Here is a 20889-nt window from a genome sequence, read left to right as displayed (position 1 = left end):
GAGATTCTGGCCTGATTTTCAAAGGCAGCTGAGCATCTGCAGCTCCCAGCATCTTGAATGGGTTGTGGGTGAGGCTGTCAACCTCTAAGGCTAAGGCAGGCTAATAGTTCCTGAGCAGCAGACTGTTAAATCCACGGGAAGAACAGAAGATGGGAATCAGAGTGACGTGGTAGCTCTTGATCTTTCAGGGCTAGAAACAATGCACTAAAAATACTTTCAAGACCAGAACAGATTTTCTGAGCTGCTTAGGCTGCCGGTTATGAAATGTCAGCTCTTTCTTCTAAGTCAACAGCTTATGTTCAATCCCCCCCACCCCCGTCACCCCATCTGAACTTTGGGTGCCTTGTTTGTAGACGCTCACCAGTGTAGAAGTGATGAATTCAGCTGCAGCTCAGGGATGTGCATTCGTCTTTCTTGGATGTGTGATGGCGATAACGACTGCAGAGACTGGTCAGATGAAGCGAACTGCACGGGTAAGCGTTGGGATGTGATCGAGAAACCCTCTACTGGAGTTGCTCGTTGCTAGCTATCAGCTGCTGTGCTTTTAAAGGGTTTGCATTCGGGTAGCTCTGTGCGGACGAGCACATGCTGCGCAGGAAGGCGTCAGTTTAACCCTGCCGTGTCATGAGACTGAATCTTCCATTGCCCTGTTGCTCCTGTATTTTGTGCGAGTGGCTACTGCAGGGGAATCCTGATGGGCAGTGGCACAGAAGTTAAGATGGAAACACTGCCGCAACTGAAGGACTGAGCCAGCGCTGGCTGAAGTCAGTGGAGAGATACCTGTGGGTTTTGGACTAGATCAGCGGTTCTCAGACTTCATTGCACTGCGGCCCACTTCTGACAACAGAAATTACTACATGATCCCAGTGCCCTGTATTACTCTAGATTCTAAAGTCCAGAATCAGGGGGCCCCATGCCACAAGGGACTCTGCTAAGTTGCTTGGGATTTGGCTTCAGTCCCAGGGCAGCGGGGAGTCTAATGCGGGGCCTGGCGACCCCATTAAAACAAACTCACGCCCCACTTTGGAAACCACTGCGCTCGATCCTAATATAGGAGCAAACGGGCGAGTGGGTTGAGCATGGAGCCAGAACCAATTTCTAATCCCATGGCTGATAGTAATTTGCCCCGAGACCGTGGCTAAATTGTTTAATCTCCATGCCTCAGTTTCCTCATCTGTAAAAGTGGGATAATAGTCCCCTGCCTTGCAAGGGGTTTTTGAAGAGGAGTACGTTAATGTGATTTGAAAATAAGGTACCTGTTAAGTATTTGTTCTGGCATGAATGAAGAATGCAGTGAGAGCCTTAGCTCTGAATTGTCCCTCTTCTTAGCTGAAGTGGCTACCCTACCCTTACAATACTCCCCTGTATTTAAAACATGCTCCAGGTTAGTTGGCAGACAGAAAATGTGGATCATCTCGCCTTTTCACCTTCTTAATATTTATTGGCAAACTATGTATCGTTTTGTGCTGTGATAAAGTTCCTGCTCTACCTTGGTGGGTCTTGCGCTTATTGGCGGATTTGCTCGCCTTAGAGCTTCACGGCAGCCCTCAGCTTGGCCGTTTTTCTGAATTCACAGTCCAGGTCGACTCCTCCTGTGTCTGACCAGGAGTTGGGAGGATTTGGGGGGAACCCGGGCCCGCCCTCTACTCCGGGTTCTAGCCCAGTGCCCTGTGGAATGCAGCTGTCTCGAGTGCCTCCTGGAACAGCTGTGCGACAGCTACAATTCCCTGGGCTATTTCCCAGTGGCCTCCTCCCAACACCTTCTTTATCCTCACCATAGGACCTTCTTCCTGGTGTCTGATAATGCTTGTACACCTCAGTCCTCCAACAGTCCGCATTCTCACTCTCAGCTCCTAGTGCCTCTTGCTCCCAGCTCCTCACACGCACACCACAAACTGAAGTGAGCTCCTTTTTAAAACCCAGGTGCCCTGATTAGCCTGCCTTAATTGATTCTAGCAGCTTCTTGATTGGCTGCAGGTGTTCTAATCAGCCTGTCTTAATTGTCTCCAGAAGGTTCCTGATTGTTCTGGAACCTTCCCTGTTACCTTACCCAGGGAAAAGGGACCTAGTTAGCCTGGGGCTAATATATCTGCCTTCTATTACTCTCCTGTAGCCATCTGGCCCGACCCTGTCACAGTGCGTATGAAATACAGTCTAAAACTCAAACCGTGGTAGGAGCCCAATACTTATGAGTGACCCTACAATAACAAACCAGGGCAAATACAAGCAATAGAGGAAATAATTTCAGGGAAACAAATTTTGGTTTTAAATTTCTGTAGACTTCTAAATAGTAAGGGAGAAACATGATTTTCAAAATTATTAAAAATAAAAACCTCTCACCAGCGAATGCCCTTTTTGCAGAAAGCCCCACAAACATGTTGCTACACGCCCTGTTTTTCACAGGTGCTGAACAACTTGTCAGTGGGTGACCCAGTCTGTGGGTGACCCAGCATGTACAAATTGGGCCAGGAAACTAATAAGATCTTATTCCTGAGAGAATAAGCATCTAGCTTACGATGTGTCGATTTTAGCAACTTAATTGCTGCGTTTCTGAAAGTGCTGACTGTTTTTTTGACGTGCGCAATGATTCATTTTTGCTTATATTTGCAAGATTGCACTGATGGAATCAAATCAACGTTGAGGTCATTCATCTGTAGAGCCGTTTACACCTGACAGTGCTTCAAAACTTGCTTAAAAAATGTATTACCCCATGGTCTGCTCTAAAAACAGGCTTGCCCTACCTTTGAAGATCTGCAAAATAAGGAGGCATAATTGTAACCGTTGGTCCTGAAGATCAAGATGTTAACTAATAAGAATACTTCTCCCTGAAAAGCGCTCAGTTGTTACAACATGTACAGACTGAAAATAGGCTAGGTGTGCACTGACCTAATTTTACAGCTTGGACTCTGATTGTTTTGTAACAGTAAAACGCATTGCAGGAAAGAAGGGTTTTCTTAGCAATTTCTAAACTATTTATCTCAGAGAAGGGATGCTCAGCTCCCATAGCGACTGGTCTTCAGCATGCTTGCCTCTTTGCCGAGCATTCCAGCTGTGGCGGTTGAGCTATAAAGAGGATGTAATTTATGCAAAGTCGTACGCTAAGGACCTGATTCCCCTTTTACTGACAGCTGATTTACACCAGTGCAACACAGCTGGAGAAAATAGAGTCACTCCGGATTGACACTTTTACATCAGGCCTTGAATTAGTGGACCGGATTCTCTACTCATACACTGGAGTCAACCCAGTGATGACAACGGAGTTTACACTAGTGGGTATAAGTGAGAAGAGTTCTAAGAACATACTAAAATTCCGTCCCCACTTTTCATACATTACATCTGCTCTGATATTTTCAGTTAAACAGTCTTCAAGTATCTACACAGTGAAGAGAATTCTGATTGTAGAAGGCTATTTAATCTAGCAGAAAAAGGTATAATGACGTTTGGTGGTTGGAAGTTGATGCTTGACAAACTCAGACGAGAAACAAGATGAAGATTTTTGAGGGAAGCTGTGGCAGGTTCCCCCTGGGGTGCCACCTGGAACTGGGGTACCACTGAGGCCCGTTTCCCACCAGCCTGGGCTCTCTCTCCCATTGTACTGCTATGATCACCTGCAAAGCCCTCCAGCCTTCACTTTCACCAGCATACATACAGGTCGGGACACAACCAGCTGCAGTTATATGCATGCTCTCTGACCAGCCCCTGCATAGGAAGGCTACAGCTTAAGCAACTCCCAGCTTCCCAGGCGCACACCCCTTCTGGAGTATAAACACAAAATTAAACCGTCTTGCGCTGCACAGGGAATTGTACAGCATAAGCTCATAAAATTCGCCCCCTCCCTCAGTGTGGAGAGGAACATGCAACAGCCTTTGCCCCTGAGTTATGATTCCCATATACTTTACTCCAACTCACTGGTTTAGATAAAGCAAAACCAAGTTTATTAACTACAAAAGATAGATTTTAAGTGATTATAAGTGATAGCAAACAGATCAAAGCAGATTACCTAGCAAATAAACAAAAAGCGGGAACTAAGCTTAATCTACGAAATAGATTGGATATGAATTAGCAGATCCTCACCCTAAGAGCTGATACAAGCAGGCTGCAGATTCTTAAGGGGCAAGCTGCACTTGCTTTATAGCTTGGAATCCCCAGGTGTCTCATTCACAGGCTAAAAATCATTTTAGCCTGGGTCCAGCACTTCCCCAAATTCAGTCTTTGTTCCTCGGGTGTTTCCAGGAGTCTTCTTGTGTGGGGAGTGAAGAAGTCCAGATGATGTCACTCCCTGCTTTATATAGTTTTTGCATAGGGCGGGAATCCTGTGTTCCCAAAGCATGATTCCCAGACTAGTCTGTGGGAAAATACTTACATCCCAAGATGGAGTCCAGAGACATATGGTTTCATCACATCCTTGTAGAGTCATAGCAGCCATTACTCAGAGGCTGTCTGTAGCGTTTTCGGGAAGGCTCCCCAGGTGGGAGATAAGCTTCTCCTAATGGCTATTGTTTTTTCCTACTGGCCCATTGCCCTGAATAGGCCCTTCCCCACCCACTATCTAGGCTGAAAACATCTTGTCTAGTGGGCGTTACCCAGGGGTGACTACATATGAAATACAGTTACATAGTCAATATTCATACCTTCAGATACAAAAATGATACATGCGTACAAATAGGATAATCATATTCAGCAAATATAACTTTTCCAATGACATCTCACATCACCTGTCTTTCATAAATTACATCATAATCATATCATAATATCACTATGAAAAATACGGGATGCAGTGTCACGGAGGCTAATTAATTTATTTAGAGACGTGGTGGATTCTCCATCACTTGAAATCTTTAAATCAAGACGAGCTGTCTTTCTAAAAGATATGCCCTAACCCAAATAGAAGGTATAGGTTAGATGCAGAAATTACTGGGTGAAGGTCTCTAATCTGGTTATGCAGGAGATCAGATTAGATTATCAGCATGGTCTCTTTTGGCTTTAAAGTTACGCAGTGTAAATTCTTCAGGGTTTAAATGCGGTTTTCCAAATATATATATTTTTAAACAATAAATGTCCTGGTTCTGGATCAAGTTCTGGAGAATTTACTTGAGCAAACTCCCTTTTATAGCAATGGGAATTATGCTTAAACCATAACCACAGAATTTAGACGTATGTAATTACTAAATCCATTACAGAATTTCTTCAGTATATATGGTTGGAACTGTTTAGCTTGGGGATTCCAGTAGTTGGTATTCCAAGTGTGTGGGTGTGAAAGGAGATACATATTGGTATCGCTGATCTCTCATGACTTTCTGAGTGAGAATTACTCGAGGAAGAAGTGAACCTACTTCAGAAAGTGTATTGGTTTTTTAAGCTTAAAATTGAAATTATCGATAAGAATCACAATTATTTGAGAAACATGTCATTTAACTCTGCTGGCCGCATTTATTGCTCTTATCTAAAATAATAACATTTCACAGTGAATACCTAACAGAATATTCCTACCAGACGACCAGTATTTTCAAATATCTGGAAGTTCATGTCACTAGCTAGGTTAAAATGTAGTAGCATGCAATTTAATTAAGTCAAATGTTGCTCTTTTTCTAGATGATGAAGAGTATTCTCTCATGTTACGGTGGTTTTTTTATTTGAAGAGGTATGGCACATAAATTAGGCTCCAGGATGACTTATTTAAACAAAATATATTTTAGGCAGAGATTTTCAAAGTGGGAGCCTAAGGGAGGTGGGTGCCCAAGTTCTATCGATATCCACTGGGAATTGGGTGTCTAAGTCTCCTAGGAAACTTTGAAAATCCCATCTTAAGTCTAGTTAGGAATATCTTCGAGAACCTAAAATACAAATAAGTTCTCTTTTTGACAGTCAGCGCCAAGTCAGACTTTTGTGTGCAGATCCTCCCTGCCAGCAGATGGCAATGGTGCTCAAAACCCTTTTGGTGGTATCACCCCCGATATAAAGGGGGGTGCCAGCTCACCAAGGTTTGTCAGTTGCTGTTTCAGCAAGGGCCAGACATCATTACCTTTGCCAGCTGACCCAAAGGACTGAAACGATAAGAAAGGGCTGACTCCAGAGGTCTCAGAGAGCTTTAGAAACAGTCATTAACCTCCATAGTCAACCTTATGAGCTACGGTAGGTTGGTAAGTACTGTCCCTATTCTACAGGTGGGGAAACTGAGGCACAAGAGGATAAGATGACTTGCTCAGGATCACAGAGCAAGTCAGTAAGCCAGCCAAATGGAACCCTGGAGCCCTGACACCCATTAGAGGACGATAAATCAACATGTAGCGTGCCTACTACAGTGGAGTCCTGGCTCATGACTCTGGCCCGTAGATGCTGCCACAATACAAATAATAATTAGTAATAATAGTATGTATGTGAACATATATTTAAATGTGTCACAAATAAACTTAACAAAAGAAAAGAATGGTGGTTTATTTACATGGAGCCTAGTTGAAATCAGTGAGTCTGTAAATGCTTCCTTTTTTTCTATTTGTTTTCAGCAGTATACCATACGTGTGAAGCCTCCAGTTTCCAGTGCCACAATGGGCATTGCATTCCTCAGAGGTGGGCATGTGATGGCGACGCCGACTGCCAGGATGGCTCTGACGAGGACCCTGTCAAGTGTGGTGAGAGCTCTCATCTCGCCCGAGGGGTGGGGGAAATTACAGTTGTTACTTTCTAAGTCACTGGCCTGTCGTCTTATGGAATGGACACTAGCTTTGTCACTCTTAAACGGATGCAACAGAACAGCAGCAAACTTGGGGAGCCCTAAAACCACATCATTATTCATTGGTTTATTGTGGCACACGCCCAAGACCAGGGCCCCTTTGCATGCGCAGTCCCTGTCCCAAAGAGCCTCCAATCTAAATAGACTATATGGACAAAGGGTGCAGCTGATCCTGGGGGTTTTCTTCATGGTGTCGAGTGCCCCTGGGATTTGGCCATTCTGGACTAACAAACAAAACCAAACCCTAATTACGTTCCTCTGTGCTGAAGTTCTTCCATACTTAAGGCTGCTTTTTCAAATGAATTTCAGAAAAAAAGTGCAACGGTTTCCAGTGTCCGAATGGAACCTGCATCCCAAATAGCAAGCACTGTGATGGGCTGCATGACTGCTCTGATGGCTCTGATGAACAGCACTGTGGTGGGTACACACAGGGACTCGGAATTTGCAGCACCAGATGGGTCAGTTGAATACCACATCCCATCTGGAACACCTCATGCTTCAAAGGAAAGCAAAAGCTCCCTGTATAATGTACATAGCCACCTATGTAGCTCTATAGACAGGGTGGCGGGCGATTCCTTCTTGATACCTACTGCATGTCGCTTTCATCCTGACACGTGACACAAGATAAGCCTGAATAGCTGCGTAGCTTGTATTATTGGTCATCAAAATTATCCAGCGCTTGATAAGATCTAGCCACTGTATTTGACTCTCTGTAAGTCAGAGAGGGTGGTTAAGTACAGATGATTAGACAACAAAAGAACTTGGTGTACAGTGTAGTTATTACATATTATTTGTATTACCATAGCATGTAGGAGCCTAGTCATGGACCAGGATCGCATTGTGCTAGGCACTGTACAAATGTTTCTTACCGCCATGCACTGAAATGCTGTCATTCCCCCTGCAATCCCTTTGATTCCTCCAGACCCCCTGTGCACGCGTTACATGGACTTTGTGTGTAAGAACCGGCAGCAGTGCTTGTTCCACTCCATGGTGTGTGACGGCATTGTGCAGTGTCGGGATGGCTCGGATGAAGATGCCAACTATGCTGGATGCTGTAAGTGTGACAGTAATACCAATAACCTCGCATTTACCTAATACCTAGTGCTTTTCATCAGTAGATCTCAAAGTACTTTACAAAGGTCAGTACCATTATCCTCATGGGGGGGAACAGAGGCACCGGGCAGTGAAATATCTTGCCCCATATCACCCAGCAGGCCAGTGGCAAAACTGTGATTAGAAACCACGGTCTGCAGAGCCCCACCCCAGTCCAATGCTCCATCCGCTAGGCAACACCGCTCTGAAGAGATACCAGAAGGGAATAAATAAGCATCCTTAGGGAGAGCACAGAGGGGTTTAGTGTGTCATTTCTGGACTGTGTCAATGACATACCAAGCCACTTGTATGTTCCTTTAAATCAGGCCCATTCTGGATGTAAATGATCTGAGTAGCACTTTGTTGACATTAAAAATCCTGGTTTCTGTTGGCTGCTGTTTTGGGTGGGTTGTCACCAAAATCCAAGCAATTACTTTTATCCCTGGGATGCTTATAGTCCAAGTTCAGTGGGACCAGTTGTTTCACCAGCATGTTTGACAAAGCTGGGCTTTTGGCCCATAGGACTCTAACCTGGCTTTTACAGCCAGAGGCTGCTTTGGGGCCAGTGCGTGCGTACATCCTCTCTCGCAGATCATTCCAGCTGAGTCAATGTAATGCCAGCCAGGGCAGCTGGAGGAGTGTACGTCTGTGTGTGAACATAGGGACTGCCAAACTGGACCAGTGGTCCATCTAGTACTGTATCCTCTTTCCTCCAGTGGCCAGTGCCAGAAGCTTCAGAGGAAGGTGCAGGGAAGCCCATAATAGACAGTTATGGGCTATTCTGCGTGCAGAGGATGTTTCTTCCAAGCTCTAGGCAGTTAGTGTTTGATGTCTTGCTGCTGTATAAGGAATCTGCTTCAGCTCTTTGTAAAGGTGCAGCTGGTGCTTCCCGTGCATCAGCCCCATTACCCCTGTCTGGCCAGAAAGCTGCTCCATCTCCTATGGGTTGCTAGCGGCATTGTCTGTGTGAAGCAGTGCCAGTCCTTGCAGGCCAGATGCACAAGGAACCATTGCACAACCATGCACAAGGAACCATTCTGCAATGAGGCAGACTGGATTCTCTGTGCCCTGCCCTCTCCTCCTCACAGCTAGCCACAATCTGAGCCCTTTGCCTTTGTACTAAAGCTCTCAGAAAGAACAGCTGCATTTGACTTTTTATTTTTTTAACTTCGCTTTGTCCCGTTTAGCTCAAGACCCAGAGTTTCACCGGACCTGCGACCAGTTCAACTTCCAGTGCCAGAATGGCGTGTGCATCAGTTTGGTGTGGAAATGTGACGGGATGGATGACTGTGGGGATTACTCTGATGAAGCAAACTGTGGTGAGCAGAGAGGATCATTAACCCTTCCTACCTCAGCTCGGTCTTATTTTGAGTATTAACAGCATTGCCTTACCCTAAGATACCAAGTGGTCACCATGGGGAAGACTGCAATCACTTTATAGAGAGAGAGATGGATAGCGTTTTTTGTTTGTTGATTTCACTGTTTTAATGAGAGCAGTATCATTATCCCTATTTTACCATTAGGGAAACTGAGGCACAGAGCAGTAACTTAGCTTGCTTAAGGCTACCCTGCAGTCCAGTGGCAGAACTGCAAACAGAATTCGGGTCTCCTGAATGCCAGTCCTGTGTCTATCCACTAGACCGTGCTGCCTCCCATGACCATATCCACTGAATTCTTGATAATCTGATATCGGGCCTTCTCTATACTGTGGTTGACTTGAAGCCATATGTGAGCACATTTGCTGGACAGATTCCCAGTCCAGTCTTATATCTGAGAGCAGGGTTAGTAATTATTCCCTGCAAGCCTTAGGAAAACGTGCACAGCCAACCGCACGTTCAGACTGTGTTAGCCACGTTCTCCACTCCATTCCCCCCGCCTCATCTCTTGCCTTACTGTGCGCGATCTGGTTTTCAATGGTAAGCTCCATGGAGCAGAGGCTGCTTCTATTCCCTGTCCATACACCATCTAGCCCACTTTGGGAGCTGCGTAAATAACAATGACAAAACCCTAGTGGAGATTGTGAGGGATGGGGGTTTGCTTATCAGGAAAACAGCACTGCTTCTGTGAGCTATGGAGCACCACTAGTCAGGCTTCACCTGTAGGATGGACAGAGCCTGGGTCACCGAGGAGTCAGGAATGCTGGACCTCATGACAATTTCCTATCATTGTTAGAAAACCCAACGGAAGTGCCGAACTGCTCTCGCTACTACCAGTTCCAGTGTGAGAATGGCCACTGCATCCCTAACCGGTGGAAATGTGATGAGGAGAACGACTGTGGTGATTGGTCTGACGAGAAGGAATGTGGGGGTAAGAGCAAGGGTGGCTGCTGCCTCAGTTATCTGTTCCATAGATTATAAAGCCAGAAGGGACCACTGTGCGATCATCTAATCTGACCTCCTGCATAACACAGGCCATAGGACTTCCCTGAATTAATTCCTGTGTGAACTAGAGCACAACGTTTAGAAAAACATCCCATATCTTGATTTAAAAATTGCCAGTGATGGAGAATCCGTTACAATTAGTGGTAAATTGTTCCAAAAGCTAATAACGCTCACTTTTAAACATTTACACCTTATTTCCACGCTGGATTTGTCTAATTTCAACTTCCAGCTGTTGCTATACCATTATCAAATTTTTGCTCCTCATGTAGGTACTTATAGACTGTGATCAAGTCATTCTTTAACTTTCTCTTTGCTAAGCTAAATAGATTGAGCTCCTTGAATCCCTCTCTCTAAGGCATGTTTTCCAATCCTTTAATCATTCTCATGGGTCTTCTCTGAGCCTTCTCCAATTTATCAACATCCTTCTGGAATGTGGACTCCAAAACCGAACACAGTATTCTAGCAGTGGTCGTACCAATGGCAAATGCTGAGGTAAAATAGCTTCTACTCCTACTCAAGATTCCCCTGTTTATATGTCCAAGGATCACACCTTAGCCTTAATGGCCACAGCTTCACAATGAGAGTTGATTATTCACCATGACCCCAAGTCTTTTTCAGTCACTGCTTCTCAGGATAGAGTCTCCCCTCTTGTAAGTACGGCCTACATTCTTTGTTCCTCAAATGTATAATTTTACGTTTAGCTATTAAGACACATATTGTTTGCTTGTGTCCAGCTTACTAAGCAATTTAGATTGCTTTGTATCAGTGACCTGTCCTCTTCCTTATTTACCACTCCCTGAATCTCTGTGTCATCTGGAGACTTTATCAGTGATGATTTTATGTTCTATCAAGCCACTCATTTTTAAAACAGCTGATACATCACAGTTGTAGCACTTAGCCCTCTGCTGAGTCCTTATTATTGCCTTGTTCAAGCAGTGAGTTCCATGTTTTACATTGATTGTAGCACAAAAGTACCCTGACTCAGTCATTTTTACACAGTATGTTTGTTTAAATAAACGGTACAGAAGCTTCCTGTCCAGCAGAGAATCTTTTAGCGTGGTCTACAGACAAGTATGTGCACCCATTTCACATAATCTGTTTAGAAACCAGTGTAGTTAAATTGATGCAGTTCCCTAGCATAGATGCACCTAAACCAGTTTGAGCACGTTCACACTAGGAGGCTGCACAGAGTTAACTGAATTGGTTTTTAAACAGATTTAGTGAAATTGGCACACATGCGGCATGTAGACCAGGCTCTTTGGATTGCGTGCTATCGTGTAAGCTGGTGGTCTCTGTGTCTGTTACAGCTCCTTCCCTCAGGCACAATATTGGTTAAGTTGAAAACTCGAGTAACATCAAAGCAGTTCCCCTTCCCCACCTGGGCTGCAGTCTGTAGAGGTCTTCTCCTTGCCTATTTCTCCTGCTAGGAGGAAAGCACACCCTTCCCTTAAATCCCCTGCTAAATTGTGTGACAGACAGGTAAGCCCTTCCCCCTTTCCTGACTGTTTTATCTGGTCAACAAGGCATCTGGGCTGTCTTGATCAAGGCCCCAATGCTGCAATCAGATCTGTTTATGGAAAAACCTTGATTTCAGTGGAACCTTGGGATTATATAAGGGTCCTCCCAGGTAGATCTGATATGCGGGACCATGGCTTTAGCATGTGGAGAGGGTTTCTGTGCTGAGCCAGAATGCATACTTTGTCTGTGTTGACCTACTGGAGTTCTCTGCATTGACCAGGCTGTGGCTTATCTGTATCCACTTATGGGGAGGGCGCATAGGAGCAGACCCATGTATATTGGAAGCTACTATAGGGAAATCTCTGCAGGAAATCTAGGGAGCAGTAGAATAGTCTGCATCCTGCAGGGACCAAGGCTACAAAGCTCACTGCAATCACTGTGCACCTTCCTGCACTTAAAGTGGTACTACCCTTTAAAAAACACATCAGTAAGATGCATCACTGTGTTTTCACCCTCGGGTTCCTGTCCTTTGACTGCAGCTTTGTTTTATGTTTAGGTCTGGCTCTCGGAGCCAGCTTTGTGCTGCTAGAATAAAAACACTGTGCTTGTGACATATTCCCCATCCTCCTCCTTTTCCAACTGATGTCCTGGGATTTTGCCTTTCAGTCTCCTAGGAACAGAAAAAGCTTTTAGCACATAATCAGACGTAGGAATGTGTCCAGTAAGATCAACTCTCACTGGTTTATTTTTAGGTTCACAGATCCTTCCCTTTACGACATCCGCCCCAGTGACGTGTTTACCTAACCACTTCCGTTGCAACAGCGGTGCGTGCATCATGAACAGTTGGGTTTGCGATGGATATCAGGACTGCACAGATGGCTCAGATGAGGAAGCCTGCCCTACTTTATGTAAGGTTCTCTCCTCCCCTGCCGCTTCGTTTTACACTCAGTGGTGGTTATTCCCTGCAAATGTGTTCCTGAGAAATAAAGACTCAAATGTAAATGTTAGAAAAGATTTGGGCCAAACTATATGCTGGGTGAAAAGGTGCCAATCTGTTCACTCACATGGAGTTGCACCCACTTGTAGCAGGAGAGAATTTGGCTCACTCACTCTGAGTTCTGAGAATCAGCGGAAATATTTGCCACGGAGCAGTGGCTGCTTAGAAAACACATCTCTGTCCCAGCTCAAAGTAGGTTGTTACATGCTTGCAGCCATAACAATCTCTGATTTTGTATAGGAAGAGACACCTTTCAGGTGGGAGCGTGCTGCGGTTGGTTCCTTTCCAGACTTAGAAGCCTGAGCACATGCCAGCCTCTCCATTTGCAGGTTGCCTTTAGAGTAGCAGGCCAGCTTTTGCACTGTAACCCCTGAAACAGTGAGGGGAGCTGGCCCTGGTTGGGACATGTGGGATTCGGATAAAGGAGGCAGCCGTGGATTGAGTTACTTCTGTATACAGGAAGCGGCTGCCATCTGGTGGAGTGGGGAGATGCAGACCGATTCTGAACTAGAGGAACCAATAGACAACTCAGTCTGTCAGTCATTGCCATTGCCCAGTGGGGGGTTCTGCTATTGCTTGTGTAGTCTGCTGACCATTCTCTTCCTCTGGTTCCCAGTAGTCAACGTAACTGCGACTTCCACCACCTCCCTCGGCCGGTGCAGCAGGTTTGAGTTTGAGTGTCAGCAACTGAGGAAGTGCATCCCTAACTGGAAGCGATGTGATGGCTTGAGAGACTGCCAGGATGGCACAGATGAAATGAACTGTCGTAAGTGCTCATTTCCCACAGGCTGAGCGGTGCGTTAGCTCTCTCTGAGCAAGGCTTTCTTTAAAGAAAAGACCACAGAAAATCGCATCAGTGCAAGCGGAATCCGTGCTAGTGGTATGCAATGAATAATGCGCCGTAATGCATTTAGTGCAGTACCAAAGGAAAAACAGACACACATTTATTAGCAGTATTACGGTAGCGCCTAGGTTAGAGCATCACGGTACTAGATGCTGTACAGAGTTAGTGCGAGATGGTCCTTGCACCCATAGAGCTCATTATCTCTACCGACAAGGTAGACAAAGAGCAGAAGTGGAAATGTGCACAGAGAGAGGAAGTGCTTTGCGCAAATTCACACAGCAGGCCAAGGGCAGAATAAGAAGTAGAGCCCAGTTCGTGTGACTCTTAGCCTACTGCGCTAACCACTAGACAAGACTGCCCTCTTTATATGGCTTTAACATCAGAGAAATAGCAAGGGTATGTTGCGAAAAGACTAATGCTTGGGTGTCTGTTCCTCCCTCCTATTGGAAAAATAAGTTTTGAGTGAGACTCAGTTTGTGTCTGTTTATAACATCATACCCTGACAATGTTATATGAGTTGATCAGAAAACATTAATTAAAACAGGATGGTAGTTGGTAGCTTCATAGTGTGATATTGCTCTCATTGGGAGTTTTGCTATTGACTTCACTGGGGCACTGTCAAGTTCTTGCTGGCCTGGTGTGAAAATGTGATAAGGATATGGAAAACAATACAAAGGCGGACGTCACATTCAGAATTCACGCGGTGGGGAAATATATATGAATATATATATTAAGTACAGACAGAAAGATATAGCACCAGATTTTCAGACATGCTCAGAGAACTATTGGAGCTGCTGGGGGCTGAGCACTTTTGAAAATCTGACTCAGTGTTTGAAAATTGGGCTTAGAGACTCAAACAAACCTGGGCACCTTTTTAGGTGCCAGACTGCCATTTTGCCTCAACTTCCCAAATTTGAAAATTAAGCTCAGTCCCTTCATCTATAGAGAGATGCATTAAAATTTCTGTTTTTATGCTAAAAGCTCACAATAAAACCATTACCTATCACTTGCTTTTTTTAAATTACCGTTTGGCACAACTGAAGATTAGTTTCTTAACCTCAGGGTGCAAAGTATAACCCTCCTAGAGCACTCTAGTTACCAGCATGGTTAGTGATTGACACTGTCATGCCATTCACACCAAAAGTTCTCAGCAAGATATTCTAATATGGACGTAGTAACAACAATAATTACAAATTCTACACTGGGATCACTTTACCCATGAACGAGATGCGGCCACCTCTGCATTTCAGTATGGCTGCGGTTTAGCGTCGTGCTTGACAGCACAGTGTGAGATGTTCCGGACAGGAAACTTGTAAATGAGCTCTCCTGCTTTGAATCATGCAATGCTTTTCCATCTTCCAGCTACTCACAGCACACTGTCATGCCCGAATGGTTATAAGTGTGAAGATGGGGAAGCCTGTATCATGACAACAGAACGGTGTGATGGATTTCTGGACTGTTTAGATAGTAGCGACGAGAGAAACTGCACCGGTAAGTAAATGCGCTGTCATGGAAGTTCTCATTTTTTCCATAGCACAGACCACGTTATAATACAGACATTGTCTCACGGGTGCCTGTCCTTCATTCACAATCACCTTGATCAACCCTCCTTGGTTCACAGTCGTATGGTCCATCTCCCCTCCCGCTCACAATCGGACACCTCCCTTCCTGCTTCCACGCACATAATTTCCTTCAGTGCATCTACAGCAATTGCAGATGCAGGCAAATAACATTAGTCATTTAGCGGCATACAAATACAGGACATTCCCTGATTAGCACAGCCAATAAGTGGGTGCATTTTGCCCACTGTGTCCTGCTCTGAAAATATATCCCTGAGTGCACAGGCACAGAGCTAAGCTCCCTCGCTCCCCCACTTTCAGTTTCCCCCTCCATAATTACCCCTGGAGCCAGACGTGTTACACGTTGATTGGAAGTCCTGGTCCGTTCTGGGTAGATAATAACAACATCGATCACTGTCTTTTCCCAGATGTGGGATTCAGCCATTTTCCCAGTAAACTGCTCGGGGTACTGAACATCAATCAGTTTGTAGTTCTTTAATTAAATATTGATTCTGAGAAGCGGCCCAGACTGGGGGCCAAGGAGCCACTGAGACCCACAGCTGGGCTGGAATGCTGAAGTGAGGCAAGAAACCCTTGCTTTATTTTGCTAGACTTGCTGGTGCTGGGAGATTTCATCTCCTCCCCCATGGGCTGGCAGGCTCATTGGTTTAATTTTCAGCTGATTAGGAAACTATCAGGAGCAGCTCAGAGCTCTCTGTTTAGTTTCCTTAATAAACTGGAAATGAAACCAGTGGGCTAAGTAGGGTCCTGGGAGCGGAGCTGGAGTCCACAGCTCAGAGGCCTGGCAGCTGAGCAATGAGGCAGGGGGGAAGTGGGACACAGAGCGCGACAGACTGCACATAAAGGGGAATAAGGTGGCCTGCAGATATGGGGGAGGAGGGGGTTGTATTTGCAGCGAGTGGAGAGTGTGGAACTACCAGACATTGGTTAGCTTTGATAATACTTCTAGGGCTTTCCAGCTGAGGATCTCAAAGTACTTAATGAACAGCTGGCGATTAAGCCTCATGTGTTTCAGATGGAGAAGGTGAAGCACAGAGAAGGGCAGGGCACTAGCTAGAATTAGAAACGACGTGTCCTGGTTGCAAGTCCCCTGTTGCAGCCGCTAGAGCGCGCTGCCTTCCACAGATCCGAACTGTAGAGCTGATTGGCAGCCCGGCTTACTCGGACATTGAGCCTCGCACACGTTCTCCAATAGGGAGAAAGAAGCGGGTGACCTAAAGGAATAAATGACACTATCTGAACACTGCTGGTTAGCACCAGCTATCTGTCTAGACGCTTACGCAGCCCTCAGCGCTGTATTATCCAAGCATCCCACAAACATCAGTGAATGGATCCTCCCAGCATGTCTGTGTGGTAATGAAGTGCAATTTTCCTCTTTTTTACAAGTGGGGAAACTGAGGCACAGAGAAACTAAATGACTGGCCCAAGGTCACAGAGGGAGGCTCCGGCAAAGCAAGCTACCGAATCCAGATCACTGAGTCTCACTGCCTTGGCCCCAAGACCAGCCTTCTTCGCCATCCTCCCTCTGTGTTCTAGGCATTATAAAGAAAAGTGTGCAGAAAAGGTCCATGATCCGGACAGTTCACAAGCTTCCTAGAGATTCATGACCTAGAGGAGTTCCACAAGTAGAGAAGTGACTTCTTAGATCAGATTGGTGAGAAGGGCCAATCCAGGACCATTAATGCTCTTCTGAATGATTTCAGATGGTGCTTTGTCCGTGGGCATTGATTATTTAAGTGTATGCTTCAGTCTACAGCTGTATGCACTGCTTATGCCACGTAACCCTTTGCCCCCTATTCTGTAAAGCACTGCTTTCATTTTCCTCTCTAAAATAGTATTTTCTATTGTCTGCTTAGATGACACAATTGTGTACAAAGTCCAGAATCTCCAGTGGACAGCTGATTTCTCTGGTGATGTCACTTTAACGTGGGCTCGACCTAAAAAAATGTCCTCAACATCCTGTGTGTATAATGTCTATTACAGGTAAACTGCACGAATCTTGATTATTTTTTTTATCAGATGAAGCATGTGAGTAGTCCTAAATTCATTGTGACTATTCATGTTTAAAAGCAGGGTAGATAAAAATCTGTGATTCTTTAATTGAGATCAGATTTTTTTTTTATTTTGTTATTTAAATTATAAGTTGTTTTTGTTTAAAGTGAAATCTGAATTTAATACAAACACATTAAGGCCAAAATTTATTATAATAGCTTACAATATTTAAATACAATTTTAATACAAAATAAATACGATAAATCCATGAGCCTCTATCAAAAACTTTGAGTTAAAGGATGCTTTTCTATACAAAGAAAATTGGGGAAAACTTTTGAGGTCAGGCTTTATAAATAAGGTGCAATAGCTCAGCCTAAGTAACAAAGGAGACGGTCTCATTTTCAAGAGGCTCTGGTGAGACTAGGCACTTAAGGGCCAGTCACTTTCACTTAGGCATATTTGAAAATTTTCCCAGGCTGACCTGAACTAATGTTTAATCAGCTGACTACACAGCTAACCCCTCCGTTTAATAAATCATTTAGTTGTAAATGTGAAACATATTTTGATAAAGGAAGTTTATGCATCCAAAATATGCAAGGCTGCTTTGTTTAATACAAATATTTGTATATACCATTTTGTGTTAAATTGCAGTTACCGTTCTCATCATAAGAAAAAAGTTAAGTATCAAGTAAACAAGCAACATATCTTTTACCATTTTCTAACATACTAACATGTACAATAAATAAGAATCTGAAAATATTAAGCTATATAATTGCTGAAATAAATGTATATAGTTATAGTGTGCCCCCTGGATAGCAAAAAAGATGTACCAAATCAAAACGGTTATATCAACCAGTGAGAATGCACCGCTCTTTAGAAAATAAGTGATGTACAAATGGAAAAGTTGATTAAAATTGATAATTTAAATCACTTCGTTTTAAATCAGTCCACCCTGGTTTAAGGGTAGACAGGCACTGTCTTAAGCACCTTGTGAAGTCAACTTAAAAAATCTCATTTCTGTTTTACCTATTAGTGTTACCAACAAGACTTGAAATGGCTTTAGCTAGAAGAGATTACAGAAAAATTATTTGTCTTTGTGTTTTTCAGATTGTTTACCTTGTGCATTTGCCAGCATTTTCTAAATTAATACTTTCTAAGGCCAGAAAGGACCACTGTGATAGTCTAGTCAGGGGTCCTGTATAACACATCCTGTACAACTTCCCCAAAATAATTAATGTGTGAACTAGATCATATCTGTTTTTAAAAAAGCCAGTTGTGACATTAAAATCTGCTGGTAATGTAGAATCCACCATGACCCTTGAATTTGACTAGCTTCAACTTCCAGCCATTTGTGTGTAGTCAGTTTCCCCTTTTGTTTGTTTAGGCCTTTGTGTGGCACAGAGCTACCATGAAAGAAGAAGTGTCAAGAAGCTAAGGCAGTGTTGTAAAAAAATTTAGAAAGTGGCAAGTGTAAAACTTTCAATGACTTTTAACTCATTTTTTGAAGCGGACTAGCTTTAAGTTAATAGTGTCCCTTTAAGCAGGCCTTAAATGATGATGGGTGCTCTTAGAACAAGCTAACACCTCCGGCTACTAAAATACTTCCTGAGTTAAGTGGTTTTATTCTCTCCCACAGGATGGTTGGCGAAAGCATGTGGAAAACTTTAGAAACTCACAGTAACAAAACAAACAGTGTCTTAAAAGTCCTCAAGCCAGATTGCACCTATCAGGTCAAAGTTCAGGTCCAGTGCCTCAGCAAAGTGTACAACACCAATGACTTTATCACTCTGCGTACGCCGGAGGGCTGTAAGTGGTCTTTGCATGTTCTGTTCTAAGTTCCTGGATATGTAACACTTCTAATCCGTCAAGTAGCCACAGCACTGTGCTTCCACAAAAGAGAAAGTGGAGACGTGCTTTCTGAATAGCATTACACAACTTTTTGCAGAAGGCAAGGGGACAGAGCCTCAGCTGGGGTAAATTTTAATAACTCCACTGATTCAAGGATCTGCCCCCTGTAATTTTGCGAATCTACCCAAAACAAAGGTGTTCCTGGGAAATTCATCTCCTCTTACAGAGCCATGAAGAGCTCTGTGGAGGGAATACAATGATATCCCTCCATTTGTGCTTTTTTTGGGGGTGGGGATGGGGAAAGGTACAAAATAAAGTTTGATGCTGACCGCATTGGGCAAAATCCTGGCTTCATTGCAGTCAACAGAACAACCCCCGTTGACTCCACTGGGGCCAGATTGCACCCTCTAGTTACAGCATCTCTAAGGGATGAGTGGTACACATTCAGAGCCTGGATCCTCTCCCTGCAGATCTGCACACAGAAGGCAGCCTCCCACATGTGGGTCTCCACTTCCCATGAGCAGTAGGTTGTTAGTTGCCCCTTCCGAGGGCACTCTGCTGGCTGAGGTTCCATGGGAAGGGTGCGCTCTTACATTGACCCCCCGCGCCCACTGGCTCCGTGGTGTGACCAAGCTCCAGTAGGGAATAAGTTGCTCACTAATATCTGGACACTTGTTCTTTACTTTTTTTCCCTTATGATTCTGATGAACAGATCCCTGTGGTCAGTCTGTCCCTAACTCACTTGTTTCTTTGGTAGTACCCGATCCCCCCCTTCATCTTCAGCTGTCCCTAAAGAAAGAGGTGGAAGGCGTGGTGATCGCCCGCTGGGCTCCGCCCATGTATGCCCACGGCCTCATCCGAGAGTACATTGTAAGTAGTTTTCTGCGACTTGTTCCTCAGTCAAGACCCAAAGCTGAATGGGAGCCCTGCATGTGCAGCTGAAGGAAGGATTCCTTCCTCACTGCAAAGGGCGTCAGTGGTTTATGGCTCTGGGAATTTGACCCTTCTGAACAAAACTATCTGCAGCTGTTCACTCATGGTGAAAATCACATCTGTGCAAGGCCTGTGCACCACCTTAAATTCCACAGAGGCCTGTTTTATGCACTTAAGTGAGACTGAAGTGGCCAGAAGTATGTTTCGCTCCCCCCCCCGGTGCATATACATACCATCTGCAGGAAGATTCAGCATAACTCAAGCCCTTAATACGGCCTGTGTGAGCCCCTTTGCACAGAAGTCCCAATTCAGCAAATCACTTAAGCACATGTTCAATTGTAAGCATTGATTGAATCTCATTTAAATCAATAAAAAGAAAAGAAGTACTAGTGGCACCTTAGAGACTAACCAATTTATTTGAGCATAAGCTTTCGTGAGCTACAGCTCACTTCATCGGATGCATTCTCTGAAACCTGACATTTAAATCAATGGGATTTAAAGATATGTTAAAACGTTTTCCTGAATTATTACAGTTAATTACTTGTATTAGTGTAGCCCTAGTCATGGACAAGGATCCTGCTGTGCTAGGCACTGTAGAAACACGGTAGAGCAGAAAGATGGTCCCTGCCCCACAGAGCTTACAATTCAAGTCATTGGAGATTAGAATGAATTTCAGCTCAGTTAATTTAGATTGTGAGCATGTTCTTTAACAATGATGAGAGACGGAGTCGAAACAGGAGCAGAAGACACAGTGCAGTTATTGCAAAGATCATGTAAATATTTTTTTCCAGGTCCATTACAATAATACCGAGGAAGATGAATAAATGAGATTGAGGTGCGGATGTTGGAAAATTGAGTTTTAGTGGGGAGCTCAGGCAAAATCGCCTCTGTACATAGTCACTGAAATTCCAGTTCAGATTTAATAACGTAAGAAAGTCGTCTGCATTTATTAGAGACATATGGGAGGACAGTGATTGTCCCTGTTTCTATGGGGTGGATTCCTTTTTCTTTCAGTTAGACCAGGGATGGGCAAA

General features: G+C 44.3%; 1 protein-coding gene and 1 long non-coding RNA gene across 4 annotated transcripts in view; one reads left to right on the top strand and one right to left on the bottom strand.

Annotated features, from left to right (window-relative positions):
• The window catches only part of LOC141976071 (uncharacterized), a 199652-nt gene that overhangs the window by 23042 nt on the left and 155721 nt on the right, over nucleotides 1-20889 (bottom strand). The gene's annotated exons all lie outside the window — the stretch shown is intronic.
• SORL1 (sortilin related receptor 1) overlaps nucleotides 1-20889 on the top strand; it is a 99654-nt gene that overhangs the window by 60131 nt on the left and 18634 nt on the right. Inside the window, exons 25-36 of one of the 3 annotated variants that reach the window (XM_074936847.1) lie at nucleotides 354-473; nucleotides 6504-6629; nucleotides 7040-7147; nucleotides 7653-7784; nucleotides 9010-9141; nucleotides 9995-10129; nucleotides 12414-12569; nucleotides 13278-13424; nucleotides 14865-14993; nucleotides 16939-17065; nucleotides 18711-18880; nucleotides 19680-19792. In XM_074936847.1, the coding sequence (XP_074792948.1) occupies nucleotides 354-473; nucleotides 6504-6629; nucleotides 7040-7147; nucleotides 7653-7784; nucleotides 9010-9141; nucleotides 9995-10129; nucleotides 12414-12569; nucleotides 13278-13424; nucleotides 14865-14993; nucleotides 16939-17065; nucleotides 18711-18880; nucleotides 19680-19792 (1595 nt within the window). Of the gene's footprint in view, nucleotides 1-353; nucleotides 474-6503; nucleotides 6630-7039; nucleotides 7148-7652; nucleotides 7785-9009; nucleotides 9142-9994; nucleotides 10130-12413; nucleotides 12570-13274; nucleotides 13425-14864; nucleotides 14994-16938; nucleotides 17066-18710; nucleotides 18881-19679; nucleotides 19793-20889 lie in introns of all 3 variants that reach the window. The other 2 variants (XM_074936846.1, XM_074936845.1) reach the window with 2 other exon arrangements.

Source organism: Natator depressus, chromosome 22, assembly GCF_965152275.1.
Source record: "Natator depressus isolate rNatDep1 chromosome 22, rNatDep2.hap1, whole genome shotgun sequence".
NCBI lineage: Eukaryota > Metazoa > Chordata > Testudines > Cheloniidae > Natator > Natator depressus.
Note: the sequence above shows the minus strand (reverse complement) of the source record. Positions and strands in the feature narration are given on the sequence as shown.